The 23,695-nt window shown below is 38.5% G+C and overlaps 1 protein-coding gene across 1 annotated transcript in view; it reads right to left on the reverse strand.

Annotated features, from left to right (window-relative positions):
- Positions 1 to 2,337: 2,337 nt before the first annotated feature.
- pdlim2 (PDZ and LIM domain 2 (mystique)) overlaps positions 2,338 to 23,695 on the reverse strand; it is a 41,484-nt gene continuing 20,126 nt past the window's right edge. The window contains exons 7-10 of the mRNA XM_007563740.2: positions 10,770 to 10,888; positions 5,292 to 5,440; positions 5,001 to 5,112; positions 2,338 to 2,914 (exon numbers count right to left, since the gene is read on the reverse strand). Of these exons, the coding sequence (XP_007563802.1) occupies positions 2,722 to 2,914; positions 5,001 to 5,112; positions 5,292 to 5,440; positions 10,770 to 10,888 (573 nt within the window). The 3' untranslated portion in view covers positions 2,338 to 2,721. The remainder of the gene's footprint in view (positions 2,915 to 5,000; positions 5,113 to 5,291; positions 5,441 to 10,769; positions 10,889 to 23,695) is intronic.

Raw genomic sequence — 23,695 nt, forward strand, 5'->3', positions numbered from 1 at the left:
CAAACTTTAATGTCGTTCCAACATTTTCTCTGCAGCCCCCGCCCCCCTTCGCCCTGTATAGCTAAGCAAGCAATCTCTCCTTTCTCTGTTCCACATCTGGACTCCATCCCAGGTGAAGAATGGGGAAAGCAGAGAACAGTGGGAGAGAGACGGGAAGAGAGAGAGAGAGAGAGAGAGGTGAAACGTAGCGAGGCTTGGAAGTGCAAAAAGACAAACTATGCTAATGTTTGATTTGGATGACAAATATTAGAGATGGCAGTTCATAAGAGGCATGATCTGTGATTCCCCCAGAGGGACAGGATTTCCCTGTTGTCCCTCAGATCAGATGGCCGAGAGGAAATGATCAAAACGTATGAAACTTTTCTCTGCACAATCAGAGCAACAGACCAAGTGAGATGAGGTATAGTACAGTATTGTGTTTCTTCCAGCGAATAAACAAAAGACACTTCCAGTCAGGAAACCTTGTGTTTGGTAACACAGCGACATCTAGTGGCATTATATAGAAAACAGAGACTCCCAGTAGTTCAGCTCTCGCCACTCTTTAAAAGGGTGGTTAGGCGGGCGGGGTACGTAAAATCGACTTTTTGAATCAGTCATGTTTGTGTTTTCTTGCTTGTTAAATAACTTCTAGCTTGAATCCATAAAGCTCAAAATTATTTATAGTTTGTTACCATCTGATCTATCTACTTTATATATATAAGACCACAGGTTATCATTGGGATTAGGATCTGGGGAGTCTCCTGACCGCATTGTCAAAAATGTTGATGGCTCTTGAATAACTTCTCTGTCACTTTTGGCTTGTAAAGTATCTCACCTGAACGATGCATTAAAATCACGCAATTAGATAAAAAAAAGTTACAATGAAGGACAAACACAGGACATGACAGCTCTGACCTCTTAAGAAAAAAAAAATAGTGGAGCACCATCATTTAACAAGTTGAACTGTACCCATAAAGCTTGCTGAAAATTTAGCAAAATGCAACATTAGATAAGTTTTCTTTTGCCCTCCTTTCTCTTTTTTTCCTTTCCTTTGGTTTGTCATTTTGTTTGCATTTCCTTTTAATTCATGTAAAGCACTTTGAATTGCTGAAAATGTGCTATAAAAATAAAGTCACCTTACTGCCACATGATTAAATAGCGTAGAGAGTCTACACACACTTTCCCTAAATCCATATGAATAAAAGAATTCTTTCAAAACTGCAGCAATACCACCCTCTAGTGGTAAATAATAGAATTGTGTAGCCATTTATTGAAAGTGTAATATTTTACATTAAAATTCAGTATTAGGAGATGAACTAAGGCCAGTACTAATTGTAACCTGTCCTAACTCACTACTGTAAACGTTACATTATTCACACTAATAAAACCCTAATGCTGCCAGACTTCCTTGAGTTTGAATAAATATTTTGATTTCTCAATGTAAGGGCCTTCGGTCCAGCTCAATGTCTATTAGGTTGGAATAACAAGTGAACATGATGTCAAACATAATTTAGTCCTCAGCAAAACAAACAAAAAAAACAACTGTTTTTAACATTTAACTGGTTAGGTGTAACAAAAGGAAAAAAAAAATATTGAAATCCTATAAGTGGCACTGACACAACTGTTGCAGTTGTGAACTGAAGCAGGCATAAGAAAGATTACCCAAAATAACTCCAATAAAAATGACGAGGCAGGAATTTAGTCACACATTAAACAGACGTTCAAAGTCATATCAGGAGAGACTTCAGGTTGTGCAACTTTATTATATTCCACAAAAAAAATGTGAAGGTTAAAGTCCATCTCTCAGTACTGCTGGAACTGGACATGTGCTGCATTATGACTTCTTATCACATCAAATGTCCCAAGCTTACAATATGCATTTTAAATGATCCACATTATAATATTATCATCAAAAGAATATCAAAAATATTTATATGTTGAAAAGATATTTTGTCCCTCTAAATTAACAAAAGAGCCAAACAACAAGCACACCCCTCCCTTCACTTGCTTTGCCGATTCTTATCTATTCAGTTTACAAACAGATAAATTCAAAAGGCATTCTGCCCCGAATCTGCCACTCTCCACATCTCTACAATAACTTGGCAGCCATCTTTTTCTCTTGCCTTCGTCATGTGGAAACACACACAACCATTCACACACATGATATGAAGCCACGCAGAAGCTATGTCTGCATGAGAAAGCATGCAATCACACACACACACTCACTCACTCACTCACACACTCGCGCGCGCGTGCACACACGCGCACACACACACACACACACACGCACACACTCGCGCGTACACACACACTCGCACAGCACCATCTGAACAACTTTAAGGCAGCATGCAGAGTTGATTAGTTATTGGTCCCTTTTTTTTATTCAATTAGAAAATTCAGATAGCGATTCTCATCCTCGGTTCTACTAAACATTTTTTTTCTTTTTTTTTTTTTAAAGCACCTGCATTTTTAAATCTGGCCCGAGTATTATGTGGGCAAATAATGAGAGACCATGAAGGCTGAACCATATTGGGGAAAAAATAGTTCTCATAAAACAACAAGTAAGGCAATAAAGTGTATATTATAAATTGCATTATTTGATTAAAGATTAAAGATCAGAAATTAATGTAATGTCAACCCCACAAAAAATATTTCCAAGGTGTATCGGTGAGTCAGATGAGGTGGCGCTTCGGGGAGGAAAGCAGCACTCTGTGCAGAGTGGAACGGGCTGCAGGGGCCAACTCATTGGCGGGGCGACACGGTGGTCTGAATGGCGTTGCCTGGGCCCTGGTACCTCTCTTTGGCATGCTTCTCACAATACATTACATCTTCAACCCAAAAGTGACCTCTCATCTTCAGGTTAAGCCCGCAATCTGTGCAGGTGTAGCACTCCGGATGACGGAAGGAGCGGTCGGTGATGCGCACTGCCTGTGTCCTGTGGAGTTGAATAGAGATGTAAACAAGTTATTTGAAAAGCAGCTTATTGTCTGTTTTTTCTGATTCGCTCCGTTGGACAAATTCAGTCTGTTCCACATTTTTTTATTCAAAGGTTCGTTCTTTTTCCAGTTCTTACTGAATGTTTTGTAAGTACAATATGCTTATCAATTTCAGATGACGCTTCTGTAAGTGCCCCCCTTCATGTGTATTTAATATTAAATCCACACAAAACATACAAAAGACAGATGCATAAAACAAAACCTTTAGTCCAACAACATGAATGTTCCACTGCCTCAAAATTTAGAAAATCTCTTAAAGCCTAATTTGAGGAGCTTACATATACACTCATTTGGCATAAATTTAGTTAATTTGATATAAACATCTTTTTCCAATTTGGAATGATGCAACTAATGACAGCGTTAGTCATTAGTTGCAAAAAACAAGAATTGGGTGCCCAAGTCTGAGTTTGTGGATTTTCTGTTTCCCATTTAGGCTCAAATTTATCCCCCCACACACGCAAACACACACGCAGACACTACGTTACGATACGATACATGTTCCTTAGCAAGTTGCTGTGAAATCACGAACTTCTTGTAACAAATTCTGACATAATTCTGAATGGGTATTTGACCACTTTTTTTCCTTTTTATACGGGTTTATTTCCTGAATCTGGTTTTTAAAGCATATTATGGGGATGGAAGAAATGGGCATAAAACTTTGTCACGTTTGTGGTGATCAAGTGTGGTTACTATGATGTAAGATGCCTGAAAAAAATCAGGCTTTTTAGCTAAAAGTCTACAGATAAAGCCTCACAAGACAAAACATGCTCTCACAAGAACCATCATCACAAAAACTACTACTTAATTACCACAGTTCTGTTCAGTAGTGACATTTTACAGCAAATTAGTAATGGTTCAATAAAACATTAAAAAGTTATAAAAGTAAAAACAATACCAGCCCATTTCTAGCATAGCACATAAATTTCCACAGAGTTGAATAAAAGGCTGTGGAGAGGAAAGTAAATGCAAGTTTTTCAAAACCAGCTATGTGCGTGCGTGCGTGCGTGCGCGCGTGCGTTTAGGATCATTGACCTTTCCGAACATCTAACTGTGTGTAAAGTCCATCAAAGCTCAAACCCGTGTCACTCACCACAGGAAAACAGTTTTCAGATTGTAGAAAGAAGTCTGTGCTTTAAAATCCGTACATTAAACCTCTTTAAAAACTGCAGGTCAGAGATGACAGACATTTTTAATTTACAAGAACCACCAAGGCTCAGACCTGGCATTAAGTGGAAGCTGCTGGGACGTCAGCATAAGAATCAGCTTCTTGATTGACTGAAAACTGCAGCTGCCCAAATGGAGAAGCCAAACATATTTGGGGAAAAATCTTTATTATCTGGGTGAAAATGATTAAGCAATAGGAATGTTTCGATTCCAGGAGAACATTTGAACAGGAGCTAAAAAGCACAGTGGAGGCAGCATCATGCTGAGGTTTTGTTTTACTGGCACTGGTGCACAGGACAAATATAAGAGCTTATCTAAACACAACAGCTTGATGGTTTAAGCTCTCAAAGATCCTAAAGCGAAAGCTGATAAAGGAGACCAACATTAAGTTCATTAAATGGTCTCGATTCCATTGAAAGTTTATGAAATATACTAAAAAAGTTGAGCCTGTGCCAGGAAACCCACCAACATAAATGACCTCTACAATTTATGGACAGATTTATGATGAAATATGCAGCCAGAATTAAAAAGAAAGAATGTCTGTAACTCCAAAAAGACTGGCTTAGCAGCTTGGTAAAGGACATTTATCCATCCATATCAATGGGGATGTGTGAAAGTTTCTTTAGTTTTGACCTCATCTGGATTAGAGGAAAAAATACAAAAACTTAAACTTAAGCACCCACACCTTGTTTATAAAGTTAGTTGATTTTTTATGCTGTATACTCCTTTAACTCTTAATAAACAACTGTTCAAATGCATTATTAAAAGTTCAACGCTGCATTAAGATTGGTGTGTGTGTGCATAACCTCTGATGGAAACCGTACACTGCCTCAGTGGTAATAAAACTACAGGAGGACTTACACAATGCTTGTGCCACACTTCTCACAGGTGTGGTGTTTGCTGACTCCTGCAACAGAGGTGCTCTGTTTCGGTGGGTTGGGGGAAAGCTTCCCCGGAAACCGCAGGGCTGCCTCTGAACACAAACACAGATATAAACAAACCCGCTGATAAAAGACATTCTGACAACATGCTTTTCCAACTTTTTTCTTCCTTCCCTTTCGCCACATTCAAATTTAGAGAAAAAAAAACCCAAAACAATTCTCCTGACTGATGTAAATCTCCCACAGAGTTGCAAATCCACATGCTTCTAACCTTTCTCATCAGCCTCCAGCACTTCTTGCAGCATTTTGAAGGTGTTGGACTGACGAGGTGGCGTGCGGGACTCCTTGTTCTCCTGGATCATCTTGTACACCTCCGAGTTCCTGTCAAACCTTTGCATGGCAAAGTCAGAACTGGAACTACTGCGGAGGGAAAGCAGAACAACCGATCACAGATTATTAAACACCAGAAACCCGAGGCCAAACTAGTTTCCACCCAAACGTGACATAATCCTCTTAAGATTTTCAAAGTAGTGTTCACAACGGTTTCAATAAAGAACTACAAGAAATGCAACAAAGAAATAAAATAATTGTCTGTTCCTCCCACTGGTTCCTCATATCAAAAGCTATAGGTACATGTGTGTGTTTGCCATCGGCAGGAACTGGTCGGGCAGGTATTCTCCTGTTAGGCCAGGTGTTTGGTGCCTTGCGCTTGTTGACAACTCGTCGCTCAGAATCAGAGCGAAACCTGACAGGCTGTCCAACCTGTTGCCACTCTCAGCAAATACCTAGAGAGTTAGCCATCAACACACACGTGTTGCATGAAGAATCTTCAACGTTTCAGTGAGCTCACCCTCAAAACAGCAGGTAGCAGCTCAAGCTTGTCAATGTAATTTCAGGAAAGGGTCAACGAAGGACAGCGTTTCGAAGGATGATTCTGGTTATGCTTCGATTATTTCTTAGAAGCATATCGGTAACAAACTCGATAAAAAATGAATTTCCACTTACGAGTACATGTAAATTATTTTGACATGTATTTCTTCATAAATATCCAAATTCTCTTCTTTCAGACAGTTTCTATATATAAAAAACCTAATATATATATTTTTATATATACAGTATAAAGGTGTGATTAATAATCAGTAATTACAAAACCTGAATATTTCATAAAACCGATGTTATGATTTCACCAATAAATGAAAAAAAAAACAAACAAACAAACAAAAAACCCCCCATAAAAATAGGTGCTAGAATTTTAATTTAATTAAAAAATTTTTTCCAAGATGGCACCACTGTGTTCGGCACGCCTTCAGACTCGCTCTCTCCATTTCGTTATTTTTGTTCTTTTTGTTCTATTTGTATATTTATGCTGCTACAGTTCCAGGGCCTTTATTGTTTATAATCGTAAACCATCGGATCGGACGCCATACATAGACTTGGATGGTGTCCTCATTTCCTGGATGCAAGACGCCGCTGGATTCAACCCGTTGTTCGGGGAATGTGCTGCTTTCAGATGGACGCGGTGGAGTTTTTCTATAATCGACGGTTTCAAGATCAAAAGAGGAACGTGGATTATGGAAACCGTAAGTGGTTGAACTATGTCTCATCTTCAACTTGTGCTGCTGCACCATCTACCACCTGCTTGGCCTTGCTTAATGCTAGGTCTCTAGCTAACAAGACCTTCATGCTGCACGATCTGTTTACTTCTCGGGATTTGGATTTTTTATTTATCACAGAAACTTGGTAAGAAGAAGGTAAGTTGTTCCCGGTCTCTGAACTTCTACCTCAAGTGCTTTTATAAACTCTCCCCGGTTGACTGGTGAAGGTGGAGGTCTGGCTACAATTTTTAAATCCTGTTTCCACTGCCAACAATCACCTAACACAATCATTTTTCCAGTTTCAAGCTCCAATTGTTTGAAGTGAAATTACCAGAACCAATTTTGTGTGTGGTGGTTTACATTCTGCCAAAGTTCAACAAGGATTTCATTCATGAATTCTCAGAACTTGTGGCACAGATTACATTAGAGTATGACCACATTTTAATCAGAGGCGATTTCAATGTACACGTATGCTGTCCAGATAAACCTCTGGTGAAGGACTTCTTGGACTTGATTGATTCGTTTCATTTTGTACAATCTGTGGTTGGGCCAACACACTTAAAGGGACATACTCTGGATTTGGTGTTATCACATGGGCTTTGTTTAGATATCATTGAAGTTCTTCAGACGTGTATTTCTGATCATTTGCCCGTTTTATTTTCTATTCATATTTCACTTTCTGTGGACACAAAGAACACTAAACCTTTACTTTCTCGAACTATAAACTCTGATAATGCTCTTGAGCTAAATGCTGTCCTTGCTAATTGTTGGGGGTTTTTATGATTCACACAAAACCTGTAAAGAACCAGACAAAACCAATGAGGGTTTATGACTTCCTTTGCAAATGGAGAGATCCACAACCTCTAATCCACTCAGGATCAACGATTGGTGAGCTCTCCTCTCCTCTGCTTGGGAACTGGCTTTTATTATGATGACCTTTTTCAGTAGAACAATGCTGAGATAACAAAACAGATGGACCCCGTGAGTAGAAAATTACATTATAGATAACTGGTCAGAGTCAGTTAGGTAACTGAACACATGTAGATAAAACACTCAAATAAAATGATAAAACAATGATTAGTTTAACCCAACACTAATACTATACTCCCTATTGATAGCAATTCTGACATTGAAGGCCTTATTCTAAATTTTAACAAAGTATGCTGAAATGCTTTAAACACGGTAGCTCCCTTGAAAATGATAAAAACTTCAAATAAGAAACTTCTAGGGCTGTGGCTTAATGAAACCACTCGTGCACTCAGACGTCTAATGTAGATGCGCTGAGAGGAGGTGGAAAAAAAGATACATTTTTCCACCTCATTTTGGTTTCATTTGAAACTTTGAAAGATAATCTACTTAATTTTCAGACTAATGTCAAATTACCCAAACCCAAATATTTTTTTTATCTTGCAGCTGCAGATAGGCGTCAAGTCCTTGAAAATCTTTGATATCCTTGTTTTAACAAATCTACAAACATGTCCTTCACAGCTAAGATGATAAATGGATAAATACAATTTTGTATTTAGGCTTTCAAATTAATTTGACTGAGACAAAACTGACAAATATTTAAAAAAGTTAAAAAAAAAAAACAAGTAGGACTTTTGTACAAAAGCTTTTAAAATAGCAGCTTAGGTTTTCTGAGCTAAACCTTTATTTCTTTTTTGTATGCTCGTTTGTCTGAAATGAATCAGCTTTAGACGGGACTCTGCATCAACATGATGTCAACAGAACACAAAAAAAACAAACATGCTTTGGGCCTTTCCTCTGCATCAATGAGCAGAGGTCCAGATTGGAAACAGACCTCTGAAGCACGACCTCCAAGTTTTCCACATGCTCAGCTCCACCCAAAGCTACCCATTTCCCCCTTTTCCTCTTACATTATTCTAACATGCAGTTACAAAACAGCTGAAGAAAACAGGAACAGACAACAAACAAGCAGTCACATACACCGATACTAGGTGACTAAAAATGTAGAGATTTAAAAATATCCAAATGCACCGATACTTCCTAAATACTGAGTGGAGTTAAATATTATCAAATCTGTAACAAGCACTTGCATAGACATCTGACACAAAGTTGCAGAGAAGTAATAACAATCTAGTCAAAGTGCGGACTCAACATGAACATAGATATCAAACTGCTAAATGTCTGGACCTAATTTCCTGCTGGCAGAAAGCAAACAAATCCAACTTTTGTGCTGAATTAAAATCTAAATGACAACTCAATGACTCACCTCAGAAAGAAGAAAAAGTCACAGGAAAAGCACAACTCTGCAAAAAAGAACCCTGCAATTTCTAAGTCTGTGAATCAACTCAGAACATGGAAGAAATAAAAACTAATATTAGCAGAGACTTCTCTCTGAACCAGACGAGACAGAAAAACAAGATTGTGAGTGAAAGGTGTGCCCCGGGCTGAAATTCATTGGCCACGCGGCATGAAGGAGGCGTCACCGCTTCTCTGATTGGCTGCAGAGAAACGGGGAGAGGCTTATTGTGCTGGCTGGGGGCTACAGACAGGGGGCCGATCAGGGGGAGAAGTAATTGCTCTTTTTTGGGGAATATCAAGTTCTTGGACAGGACTTGCAGCTGCAGACATGACCTGTGGGTAGCCTGAGTTAACCAGCAGGGAACCAGGGCCAAAGCCAACCACCCTGCACTGTCAAAACACAGACACCAGCTTCTGCAGCAGAATGTGTGGACAAAAGGATTAGAAAAGGAACTACAAGAAATTATTATATTTTTTTTTACATTGACAAAATACATTCCAAAGTTCAGAAGGCTTCATCTGTACACTGGAAAATGAGTCAAATTACAGCTCCATCAACTCCAAGGGTGTGGCTCCGAAACTCTGCAGAGTGAAACTGTACAGAGCTTCCCAAAGGCTGAACATTTTTATCAGTATTCATTACTGCAGTTCACTCAGATGTTTGAAACATGGAAGCTGCTAGAGAGCTCCAGGATAATGAGAATAAAGAGTCAGCTGCATAGCTGAACAACAAAATCATTAAATGAAATGATTCTCATTGAAATTGATTCCAGTTTTAAACCATTTTCCACACAAGCCTTTCAGAGAAAGTAGGAGAAAACGTCTCCAGAAGATATATTTTTAATCAAAGAAAAAAAAAAAGTTAGACACAAAGACATAAATTGCATTTTTTAAAACTATATACATCTGAGAAAACAACAACATAATAATATAGACCGTCTTATTGTAAGTTGCTTTCAGAATTTTGCAGGCATTTTCTTGACCAACACCATGAGAGATGGTGAATTATCACCATCAGCTGGTGCATACCGTCAGCCCCGTGATAAAAATACAGAAGAAAGATCCTACGATTTCAGTTTTGGCCAGCATATCATTTATATTTTCTCACTGACTGACTGGAAATACAAGGAATCAACAATTTCTCTGCTGTTCACACAGAAAGATATTCCTCATACAGCCGGCAAGATAAAGAAATCAAGATTAATTATATATTTTTTATTATTTAGGTTCACTCACATGGGTGTCTGTACTTGAAAAATGATTTTGTTTTTCATCAAATATCAAGACATTCATTTGTCCTCTTTCATTTACTCTGGTGTAAAATGTATATTTTCAATACATTAAAAAAAAAATAGAGTACATGGTGTTCTTTAGTTTTTTAACCTCTTTTAAAGATAATATGTTGTTACATTCTTGTTTATGCACATAAACTTGGCAATTAAAGCCAATTCTAATTGATTGCTTGACTTAAGATCTGTTGAAAAATTATTTTTATTTTACTAGCAATTTTCTTCAAGCTGTTCAAATTTGTATTTCTAATTAAAAACAACTTTTCTAATTAAATATTTACTACACTTCAAACATTTCTCCCATTCAAGGCATCTCAAAGAAAGCACATTTAGAATTTGATTTATTATTTCATTAATATTTCAAAATCCAAGGCTTTTTGCAAATTCATTATATAAAACTACATAAAGCCTTGTTGATCTGAAAAATGACAAGGAGTTGGAGTCATTTTCAATTGTAATTATGAATTTTTTTGCTTTCTTGAATTAATAAAATTTCTATTTGAAAGTTCACTGGTTTTTATATGAAATATAACAAGCAGCATTTGGTCACAAAATGGGGAGTAAATAAAAACTAAGTGACGATATGAGGAGTGTTTTTACCTGCGCCTGGGGGACATGGGAACATCGCGGTCAGTGGGGCTGTGAGGTGAGTAGCGTCCTGGTGGGGTTGGTGTCCTGCTGGACCCAGAAGGGTGTCTGAAGTCAGAAGGAAAAAACTCCTAGAATAAAAAAAAAAAAATAAAAAAAGGGTACAATGATACAAAAGCAAGTAGCACAGATTAAAGACTTACGCAGACTGTGAAAACATAGAAATCTGTTTTCTCTAGCACCGGTATAAGAGCAAAATGACATCTCTCTTCTTGCAGCTCATCAGCATATCAACTCATTTCTTCTACGATGTCTGACAAATTTGTGATTTGTCAGAAATTAGAATTGGGCGTAGATACTATACTAACAAATACTGAAGAGAGAGGGGCCTATGAGCACATAAGTTGCGTTTCTTGTAAAGTATGAAATGTCCTGCGAAGAACAAACTTTGTTCATTCCAGCTAAAGAAAATTATTTTTTTTTATCTGTTCTTGCCTTAAGAAGGGGGAGCGGTTCTGTTACGCTCACACAGAAAGCAAAGGTCCTGATTCTATCAGGTTCTAAAGCTGAGATGACGTCAGTCGTAACCTAAAAGCACAGCTACATGATCCAAAAATCAAAGACAATGATAACCCATGTACTGCATACAAAACAATAGAGGTTACACATCATCATATCTGACTGAAACACATATTACAGTTTCATCCAGCAAAAACAATACATCATCTGACTTTGTTTTTGATATCCTGAGCTTCTATTAACAACCATCATCCATCTCTGCTCTGCTGATGAGTATCAGCAGCCTGCATCAACATTTTAAATCCAGATCACCTTTTATAGCAAGAAACCTGCTTCATTCCGTCATCTAGTTTTAACCACTCCAAATGTTCTGCGTCAATAACAGTGTTGGTTTTATAAATATGTTTTTATGCACTTTAATAGTTTTCAAACGGAGGTCAGAGATGCAGTGCTGCTGCTGGAAGTACTATGAAGGTACGTTTTACATCAGGACCAATCAGGAAAGTATGTTGATTCATTACATGTATTACGTTCTCCTACCAGAAGAGGGCGCCACATACCAAGTGAATACCATCAGCTAATGAACAACGTACCTCAACAGACACAAATCGATGCGTCAGCTGCTTGCATAAAAAAAAGACACCCAAGCATGAAGTTATTCTTGCATTAAGAGCAATGGATGACTTGTTAAATTATATTAGTATTAGTAGGCTGTGTTAAAATAAACTACATGTGTGTACACTCTGAACCCCAGGACAAAGGCTCAGTACATTCATCATTCAGGACACTTTTACTGTCAGGAATTTTACTACTATCAGGCCGTCTCCTTTCTAACCATGTCCACCTGTAAAGCTGACCACCTCCTGAGGCATGAAAGCATTTTTATTCACCCTACCAGACAAGGTTAATCAAATGCAAAATATATCCAAACTTCAGCTTAGGAATTGTTTTAGTAACAGTCCTCATAGTCCCTAAAAACTAATAAAAACTCAGGAAAACATCTTGCACAATAAAGCTCAGCGAGTTTTCCTTCCTGTACAGTCACCAGCTGGCATCAGTGTTGCACGGGCTCCATCCAAGAGAGAAAATGACTCCACCCAACTTTTCAGGCAGTAGGAGACTACAGTCAGAGCCGATGGTGGAACCAGACAGAAACACAGTGGCACGGATGAAATGGATGATTTCTGTGGTTGATGCCAGCACCCGCTTCCAATTCAGCAGGTCTTTGAACAATGGCTCTGTTCTCAATTGAGTCCAATTTCCCTCCTCTTTTTTTTCTTTCCAGAGTGGGCAGATTAGTGGTGGATGCCAGGAAGCTTTTACCAGAAACGATCATTGGGACGGCTCCCTTCGAATTTTTTCCCTCCGTATAAACCCAGTAATATGACTCAGGACTGAGGGAATCCATCAGACTACAAAACTACTCATCTGTTTGCTCTCCTGCTGCGAAGCAATCTAAAGTTCATATACCTGATGGACACACATGCTTGAGAGACTTTTTTGAGATAGACCAACTAAAGTCCAACAGTATGTGGATATAAATCCCTGCTAATGCAAACAAGGTGGACCTTGCATAACCATGGATCTTCAAGATCTACAGTCTAAAAATGTAATCTATACGAGTAAAGAGAAATGCAATAAACGCAACAATAGAAAAGCTGAAGAGCAGAAAAAAAACAGCCACTTTAAAGGCACATATCTGTTCAATTACTTGTCAACACAAACAGTGAAAATTGCTTCCAATTCAGTGTATTTAGGCATCTAGATGTGGTGAATGAAACTTGAAGTTCAGCATAAGCCCAACAATGTGGATAAGGAAGGGGATTTAATGGTTGATGACTCCAGACAGATTGGTCCCAGTACTTCAGAGATCGCTGATCTACTGGGATTTTCCCCTCACAACTATTGCTTAGGTTCACAGAAAACAGACTGCCAAATTTCCAGCGAGCAGCAGTTGTAAGGATGAAAATGCCATGCGTTTATCGGAGGAGAATGGGTAGGCTGGCTTGAGATGGAAAAAAGGCAACAGTGATTTAAATCATCAATCATACCAACCAAAGAATGCAGAAAACCATCTCTGAATGCACAACATGTTGAACCTTGAAGCAGAAGAGATTCAGTGGCAGACGACCACAACAGCTGAACAGGTGGGACACAATTTGCTCACCAACATTTGACAAAAGATTGAGAAAATATTGACTGATCTGATGAATCCCGACTTCAATTGCAACTGACTTTAGCATAATCGGCATAAAGAACCTGGATCCATCCTCGCCTCATTCACACACTGGGGTAAATTAATTGTACAACTTTTTAGGGGATCTTTTTTTGCATTCTTTGTGTACATTGACACAAATTAACTCTAGTTAAACAGGCAGCAGCCTATCGGAGTACTGATGACTTTTTTTCTTTGCTTTATGGTCACTTTGTTGCCCATTGTCTGATGACTACCCCCCAACAAAATAACACACCATGTCACAAAGGTAAAATCATAAAAAAAAAAAGTAAAAAAGATTGAACATGAAAATGACTTCACATGTTCACCGTGCTCAAGTGGTGTTCAGTTAAGAGATCTACTGAAATGTGAAGCAATGGGAGTTTTACGTCATCAATGTGCAGCAGAAAAATCTGCTACAGCTACCTGATATGTCAATTTGGACTGAATTCATTGAATGTTTCCAAAACACTGGTAAAAATGTTTCAAATATTAAGACACATCTGAGATCAAAATGGGTGTTTGGGGGATACAGCTACGGTGGATTCTTGGCTGCAGACGTACTGGTCAGTTTTTATTTCTCATTTTCTGTCAGAAAAAAACACATTGATTGAATGAAAAATTTCAATTAAAACCTTCCCTGGGTAAGGATAATTTTGGGTAATATGATGGTCAAACCTTCTACATTTGAGCTACATTTTTGTAAGTGAAAATGAAAAAGCTTCAGAATCCATGTCAATATCTGTCCAAAGTCGCTCGTCCAGTAAAGCGTTCAGTAAAAATCAACAAATCACAGAATTTTTTTTTTTTTTTTTTTCTGTCTCTCTCCTACAACCCTGAGTTCCCATTAAGGCCCTGAATGTTCATGACAGGAAAACAATCAAGAATTTCTGGCCATGATTTTTTTTAAAGTTTTTTCCCCCTGATGTTTCCCTTTAGTATAACTGTTTTTGGAAAGAAAACTGCATATTTTCCCACTTACTTTGAATAAAAAACTAAAAGTTGCACAACTAAAGCAGGAACCTCATCATCATTAACCATTTTGCAGAATCCAGAATATGAGCCCAGTAACAATGGCATAGCTGACTGTAGGATCCTTCATTACAATTAAAGACAATATTGCTCCATTCAAATGTATTACTCATGGTTGATTTAAAGTTGCAGTGCCTTTGCAATCTCCAACCTTGGCACCGCCTACAATGTCCCTTTCTTTTATCTATCCAGACTTGGGGAGGGGTGCTGGCTAAAGTAGAGAAGCCTGTTTGTTTTGTTGCTTTTTTTTTTTTGTATTGGATAGCAACAAGGCCATAGATGGGAGAGAACGCAGAGGAATATCAGCCAGTTTTCAGCGGTTCCTGTGGCTGCCAAGAGGAGGAAGCTTTGATTAAAGCTGTACAGAACTGTAATCAGAAGTTCATAGTCAACAAACCCAAGATCATTAGGGCAAGTCTCTGGTATGCTGCCCTGGCTTCAAGTTGCACATCCAATAACACATACCACTTTTCACTTTACAACCCACGAACATTTAGAGCAATGAGAGCACAGACGTTAGAAAACATAAGTATGCTTTTATAATATGATAAGGTCTTTTACAAACAGCATTATTAATTAGAGGTCACATCAGTCACATCTTTATTTTGACAGTTTTTAATGAGAAAAGAAGATGGTGACTTTGGGGAGAAGTGCAGTCACATTTTTGAGTTCATTCTGAATAAACAGATCTCAAAATGAGACAACCATGAATTTCTTTATATTCATGGTTGTAAAGAACAATTGTTTGGATATTTTTTTTAATTTTTATGTGTGGAGTCTGGCCAAAGGAAAAAAAACTTGAAGAAACTTTTTGCTTTTCAAACTCCAAAATCTTTTCCATAAATTGTGGTTGGTGCTGCAAAGACAGCTGCAGAAAAGATGTTTCCCCTGTCCAATATTTATTTGAATAATCCCTTTATTTAATTTATACTCCACTCATCCATGAAAAAGGAACATGTCTGAATAGGTTCTTTCAGAAAACTATTTCAAGCTGGAATCTTGCAGTCCTCCAAATCAATAAGGATGCCAGTTTGCGTGTTGCACAGTACTCAAAAGTTGTATATACAAAATACAAACCCCAAACACAGAGAAAATGATAAACTGTAGTAAAAGGGTGGCTGTCTGAGGCCAATGGGAGACACTGGGGACAGTGCCAGCAGATGAGACTTCAGTCTGGCTCCAAGCAAACCACTTTGCATCATCATTACCACCCTGCAGCTTCAATTACAGGGCATTGGCTGCAGCATAGGAGTGATGCCTAGAGCAGTTCATATTTTGGGAAGTCTAGCGCTGCTGTGAGGGTGCGATAACTGATGATTTTGCATTCACCACAGACATGAGTCCAGCAGTACAGCAGGTTCTGTAGTAAATTGGAGCAGTGCATGCTGTTTCCCATCGGTCTACTTTTGGTAAAAGGTCTTGAGTGAAGATTAAGGCCAAGTAACCTTTACTTCATCCATTGTTACTGAGAGACTGCATGTGAAAACTGAACCCGGCAACGGTTGCCATTTTCAAACCTTATAAGAAAAACAAAGGCTATAAAGGGCAAATCTTCACTTCAAACAACATTAACTTCTGAAATGACTCTTTACAGGAGTCATAAAGTGTAGTCTCTATTGCAAATATAGAACTACTAGCGCAGTGAAATCTTGTGTACATAATAACACCATCAGATCCAGCTACCCAGCATCTGATGGTAATACCACATCAGTAGAATGATCTGGCTGCACCCACCGTCATTTCTGTTGGACTGGAGCTTAATGCTTAATGTATGCAAATCTTTTTTTTTTTTTAAGAAAAGATCGGCCAGAAAATCTACAAAGGGACTCTTTATAACACTAAACAAACCATGACCACTGTTTGTTGGGCACAAGGTGCTAATATTAAAGGGAACCCTGACAAACACAGATAGCAGGAAGAAGATAATACTGCATAACATACAGTCCCAGTAGCTCAGACCAGCAATTACCTTCCACTGAGCTAGATTAGGTAGATGCCAAAGACAGCTCAGATAAAAGCTACTTGAAACAACGAGTCAGCCCAACACACAGGGAAAAATAAACTGCTTAAAAATATTAGATTTTCTCATGAACTACTATTTTATTTCAAAGGTATCCATCATAACCTCAGTGCAGTGTCCAACTATTACAGCAATACATTAAGTTTTCAAAGCACAACAAAGTCTTTTCAATCCTTTAAAGTGTCCCACATATGAATTCTGGGCAAAGGATGACAGTTCACATTTCAATAACAAGGAACAAAGTGTGGCAGATCTTTGGGCTAAAAGGGCTAATGCATCCATCTCACTCCATTCATTCACAACAACCATACACCATCTGCAGATATAAAACACATGGGTAAACTTAGAGGGCATATGAACAGTGGAGGGAAGATAACAGGATGACTTTACACTGTGCATAAGAAGTAATACGTGCCATTTCACACCTATCTATAATTTAAATTATACATCCACAATAATCAACCAGAACCCTCTCTGAATACTTAGGTCTGAGGACAAAAATCTTTTAATTTCTCTGTAGACAATGGCAGAGGCACAGACTGGTGAATGGACTTTCACAATTTTCAGCTTCACAATTCTGACTGGTGACTAGCAGGACGTTAAAATATTCTTCCAATCAGTGAACGCACCGCACCAACCGCAGCCAAGCTGTACAGAAAACACTGCTTTAGATACCATTTTTAGTACCAATGAGGTTCAGGCTTCAAGAAGGCAAGTGAGAACAGGAAATTCAACAGATACCAAGAAGGCTAACTGGAGAACAGCAAAGGCTTAGTAACAGAACAGTTTGAGCCAAATGAACTTGTGTCCACTGACATGAAACAGAGACTTGGAAATCTCATAAAATCATGTTGCTGTGAGACTTAGAGGATTTCTGGGTTCTTCAGGCTGCAGTTTAAATGCAAGACATTTGCCACATTGTCAGAAACCATCATGGCATCATGTTTAGCTACAAAGAGGAGGAAAAAAGGCGAGCGATAGATGCAATAGATAACAAATTATCAGTATGATCAGGTCACACTGATAAGCAAGAAGTATATTTTCAGAAGGATCAGATACTGCTGAGCTTTCACCTGCTGGTGTAGTGTGACCAGATGAGATTTCCATATGTACAAAGAGCAACCTAAAACTGATTCCTCCTCACCTCATCCTCCCCATCTCATTGTTTTTGTCCACATTAAGAAAGTGCTTGTCATCACACGCGGTCAGACTTTTAATTGCTGAATGCTGCATAATCTCCAACAACATTGTTGTGCAAATACGTTGTGGCACAATAAGAAAGTTAGGACTGTGAAGAGGAAAGAGCTGAGGACAGCAGCTTAAGGTTTTTCATCGTTGGTGAGTGAATAAAGATGACGACAACGTCCTTCTTCTCAAGGCAACACTGAAGCATCGACTCTGCAATTTGCAGATCTGCTTTAAAGACAAAGGTTTGTTTAAATAGATGCAACAGTGAGTCTAATACTTTGAAAATTTTGTTCCTCATTTATGGACCATATAGGATTCTTGAAGCTCAGAACAACAAATAAGCTTTGATGTAAGGTAGGTGGTCTGAGTCAGCCTCTACCACACATTACCATTAAAAATCTGAGGGATAAATACAAGAACGTTTATTTACACATTTTTGGTGCCATGGAAAACAATTTCTCCAGACTTCAATGAATTTTCCCCCAAACGGCTTCAGTGGATATGAAGCTCATTACACATCTGTAGCTCATTATGGACAATAAATGGTCACACAAATCTCCTTACTTTTATCAAAGAGAATCAAAACATGTTCACTGTAAAATAAATAAATAAATAAATCACAATGAAGCAAGTAAACATGGGGGAGGGACCCATGCCTCTTAATACCCTGCAAGAAATAAGAAAATAAATATCTGAAAAATATGCATACATAAGTAAATGTTTACAACGGGTTTGAGTCAAGCATGCAGCCAGCAGTGGGTTATAAATGGAAATCCTTGTGTGGAACTCAGCATAGGGGAAAGGAATGCATAACATGTTTTAAGTAAACAAATATTAAAAAGACATTTCCCATCAGCGACAACAAAATCACAAAAAAAAACAACTTAATCCCATCTTTAAAACATATAAATTTTAGATTTGCACAGTACCAATAAACAAATTAAAACATACACTAAACAACATGAGCAATTAAAACTGCTGCAGATCAGTGATCAGTACGACTCTGTACTTCTTATCATGACTTCATAAACATGGGCAGCCTGAAACCACAAACCTTCTCCCAGTCTCTAAATGAAACATGTGTATCTTAGCCAGATGTATACATCCTACAGTTTTATCTGAAGCTAAAGACACACTAAAAGCTTTTCTGTCATAATTTATGCATGATTCCAAGCAAGCCAAGTCTGAACTAACTGGAAAGAGATGGCAAGGCCAGTTGGCATAAAAATCTGTTAGAAGAAAGAAAAAAAACTGTAAAATGTACTTTCAAAGTTTCAGTTAAACAGGTTTGTATATTTTAAATGAAATCTGGAGACTGCAGACCTATACACTGAGCTGATTACAGATCTGACCGCGTCCTCATCTGATAAGACTAGGTGAGACACAGGAAATGTTTTCAGAAAATATACGCGCTAGCTTCTTAGAAAGACTCTAAACATGACCAATATTTATTTACTTTTAGGTCATTTGGAAAAGTCAAAGAGGAAAAGTAAAGAAGTGATGGTAGACCATCAGTCATGTTAGTTTACTTCCTTCTCATTTTCTTGCTCTTAAAACTCAAACAAATTGCCTCATTGTAGCCATCAACTGGTATGTTAAATCATATTCTTCATGACAGTTTGTGTATTATTACACAACTGGTTTGACCAATCAGATCTGGTGTCCCACATCAGGCATAGGTGTTGAGTATGATGAATAATTTCTAAGTTTTTTAATCAAAAATCTGCAGAAAGCAGTGAGTTTACATTTAATTTAAGTCTCATAAAATCTCTAAGTATGTAAAAGGTGTGTAGTGTTCACCAATGTATTTATCAGCATCAAAATCTACCAAGTTATTCTGCTGAAGCTCAAATGCTTCACTAACTTTAATTAAACACAACTACGTGTAAGTTTTAAATCCAAATCCGTGAATTTGTATGAAAAATTTCACGTATGACTAAACTAAGATACGCATCAAATTTTGTCCAGTTTAAAGTGCAAGTGTCTTCCAACTATAACAACAATTTATGACCAACAAATAAAAACCATTGTTCTAAAATATAGATGTTCTCTACTATAAAACTACAGGACATAAAGTCTGTTTCTGTTGGAATGAATACATTGAGGATTCCTTATTAATGCTGTTGCCTCGAGAACGACTTCTGGAATGATGAATCGCCCCTCAACCACCTTTGTAAACGGCTCCGACTCACAAAAAGAGCCCTCTCCTTCCCACCAACAGCTCCCAATAAAACGCAAAAGGCCAGCTATTCCTCATGTGCACACCCGGAGGGCTGGAAAGCTCAGGGAACCAAACAGGGACCCAGTTTGCTCTTCCACTCCAGGGGAAAGGAAAACAGACAGGCTCATCAGTCAGTGGGGATGAGGAGAGGCATGCTGCCCATGGAGTGGCCACAATGGACCCAGGCTTAACGGCTTGCAGTCCACGTGAAAAGGCCTCTCACTGGCCAGTCACAGAGCTCACTGTGCAGAGGAGAAGAAAACATCCATCCACCAAAACCACAGCCAGTAGCATTCCCTGGACACTGGCTTGGCTTACCCGCACAACAACATGCCAAACCAAACAGGAAGAGCAGGCATAGCAGACCTGAAATAGTAGATCATTCAAAGCCATCATCGTCAAACAAAACATGTGCATTTGTGTACTTTGTGACAAACGAGAAACTCCAATAAAGTGAATTTATCTCAGGTTTTCTCAACAGCAAACATTTTTTTTTTACCACTGATCAACTTTTTTCTCTGTCTGAATCTTTTCAAAGATTTGTTTCAAAGCAAAGACCACACAGCTTTGCACCACCATAACCTTGAAAATGGACCAACACAAAACCTTAAGCTGGTGTGCCTGCTAATACTCTCTGGACATGTACGCGACGCGATTCATGGAAAGGCTGACCCGTCCGTCTTTGGACAAAGTGCTTAGTGGTGACACATTTCAATGCCAAGAGAAATAAGTTGAATTTAGCAGAGAGGAAATGTTTGGTCTGCAATTATCTAAAAGCGTGTCACCCTGACATATTTGGCCGTGCTGCGCTTGAAGGAATATTTATACAGCAACTGTTGTGTCACAGCATCAGGCGAGCCACAAAGGCAAGCCTTCCTAACCTCAAAATGGATCCTTAAAAACACAGACCGGGAGCTCAGACATAATGACCGAGTTATGGTTCATGTCTCATGAGAAGTCGTTTTGTTTTGGCCCTGTTCAGTGCAATCAAGATCTCATTGTGGCCACTTCTTGATGATATAAACAAATGCTCTGAATCATGACAGTCGCCAGCTGCCTCAGATACGATCTCAGTTTACAGGAATCTAGGAATTATTTACCTTTTGACTCAGTGATGAGCAGGCAGATATTAAAGTCTGCAAAAAAACAACAAGTCAAGCACATCCTGGCATGACAAGACAAAACACCATGCATGTCAAAAACCATCAATATTGGACTGAAATTGAAACTTTATTTTCCCCACATAGACAATTTTAATATTATGCAAACCATCCAAATCTATGAGGTTAGATTTTGTATTAAAGATGCAGAGTTTGGTTAATTCAGGGCACTTTAGCAGGACTGATACTTCCAATACTGAAGAACATACTGTGCCTTGCAGAGGTATTTATACCCTTTGAACGTCCATATTTTGATTACAGTCTTCATTGTATATTGGAGGATTGTGTGTGACAGACAAATGCAAACTACTGTATTGAAAACCAATTGTACTTCTCCTCAAATTCACTTTTTTTAATCTAAAATTGTGGTGTGCATTGTAATCAGCCCGTCTGAGTCAATATGTATACAACATTTTTCTGCAGTTAGAACTGCAAGGCTTTTGATGTAGTCTGAACAAGCCTGACACATCTAGTTGCTGTGCTGCAAAGTTAAATGAGCAAAAAATGCTTTTTTGTGACAACAGAAAGTCAAAAGTAGCATGGCTATATTTTTGTGGTTGCACATTGGTAAAAAAACAAAAAGAGGAAAAGTTGGAACATGAATATATTCGCAAAGCACTAGATGCATTAAAAAGTCGAGACCCAGGTCTTAAAATGCAGTGCTAGTTTCAGGCAAGAAATCTTATGTCTTTCAGGTTCTTATGCACATGTTCTGTGTAATGCTACAGGCACAGTAAAATCCAAATTAGGAACATTTCACATTAAGGACAGCTTGGGAATGTCAGGAGGCTCCCTGGTGTCCATTCTGCTCCACCTCGACCCCCTCCAGTCGCCTCCCCTTTCTCTGCTCAGCGCACAACAACAAGCCTTGTGACACCAGGGAAAAGCAGCACCAGGCTTCCACAGCAATCACAGCCACTATTGTCAAAGGGCTTTTTCTCAAGCTATCCAACACCATGGAAAACAGGGGATCTTGTTGCGCATCCTACTCTCTCCGCTCGGGAAGCCAAGTGAAGGGTGGAAAAACCTTTTAGCGGCTTTTTCAGCGAGCTTGATCACCTGATACAGCAGGGCTCTGCACTTTTCACGCAGGACAGAAGGCCTTGTCATGGACTCTCCACATCGCCACACTCACTGGGCTGCAGTGTTTCTGCCAGCCTGAGCAGCATAATGCACAATGAAGCCATGGTAGGAATCTTCCCAGCCATTTGCCCCAAACGAGCCGTATGAAAGAAATCTACTTGTATGGAGCTGGAGCAGGAGGTTCACCGTCACAACAAGGTAGTGATCAATCATACCACGGAGTCGGGCAAAACAAAATCTAAATGTATATTAAAATACAATAAATGAAATACTTGGTAGCGCATTATTAGATGGAATAAAGTTGGTGACAAAAATATACTTTAGGACAAAGGACCATAATGATTCTGCTGCAAGAAAAGCTAAAGACACAAAAACCGATTAAATAGAAACTCTGTTAATATCAAAAATATGCTAGCCTGTTTCAAAAGCAGTTTTCCTCCCAAAAATCTCGCTGATGAATCCTTCCACCAAAACATAGCTCTTAATGTGCCCTTAAGATGGCGGGCTCCCAGTTCTCTCCTCCAGGATTTGCAGAAAGCCACATCAAGCTCAACTCCACTGTGGGTTTTTGAATGTGGTTTTAAATGCCAAAAAGCCCTACTCTAATATTTCAGTGGGTTACTTAAGGCTTTAGTTAGAGAAGGCACCATTTCAAGCCTGATGGTAAGTCAAGCCACAATTTGCACAATTGTGCTTAAAAAAGAAGATGTAGCAAACCAGCTGCTGGCAAATACTTTTTCAGCAACTAAACAAACCAATGTGCCCTGGCCTAAAGTCAGAATGCTGCATGGAAAATTCCTACAGTTCCCAAAATGCACCACAATGTTTTTGTTAGATCATTCCTAGTCAAACGGAGACAGTCCACTGAATTCAACAAATCGCTTCTCAAAAAGACGAGTTGTGCTTTTAAGTCGCTGAACTTTCAAATGTAAAGTCTCAACTTAAAAAAAAAAATTGAGTATCAGAATATTTAATTAAAAAAAGTAAAATAACCACTTTGATTTCAAAAAAACTTTTATAAGATATAAACAGGGAAACGAGTTTATCAAAACAACTTGAATCAATCGTTGCAACATTTATAAAACAAATTTTAGCTCAGACTTTGACAAAGGGCTCTGTTGTTTAAATTATACTGACCTCAAATCACCCAGCTGAGGTAAATGGTTGGCTTTTGAATCACGAGAGATAAGGAAAGATTGTGTTTAAATAGTGTGAACTCATTTTGACTACAGGGTTTGAGTATAAAAGTGGTAAAAGCTGGTCTATAGCAGCTCATAATTCCCCAAGAACTATTGCTTTCATTGAGAAACATTGCAGTTACTATCAGATAACTGGAAAACACAACACAGGAAACACAACACAGGGGATTAATAATACTCAACACTGCTTTCCTTCATGTAAAAAGCCCCTCCAAAACTAAACTATTCTTATAAATTGAGCAGAAAACAACATTACCTGAAGGTACCAGGTGCATAAAGTGATATTCAACACTATTAGGAA

This window comes from Poecilia formosa, unplaced genomic scaffold (assembly GCF_000485575.1).
Source record: "Poecilia formosa unplaced genomic scaffold, Poecilia_formosa-5.1.2 Scaffold5, whole genome shotgun sequence".
NCBI lineage: Eukaryota > Metazoa > Chordata > Actinopteri > Cyprinodontiformes > Poeciliidae > Poecilia > Poecilia formosa.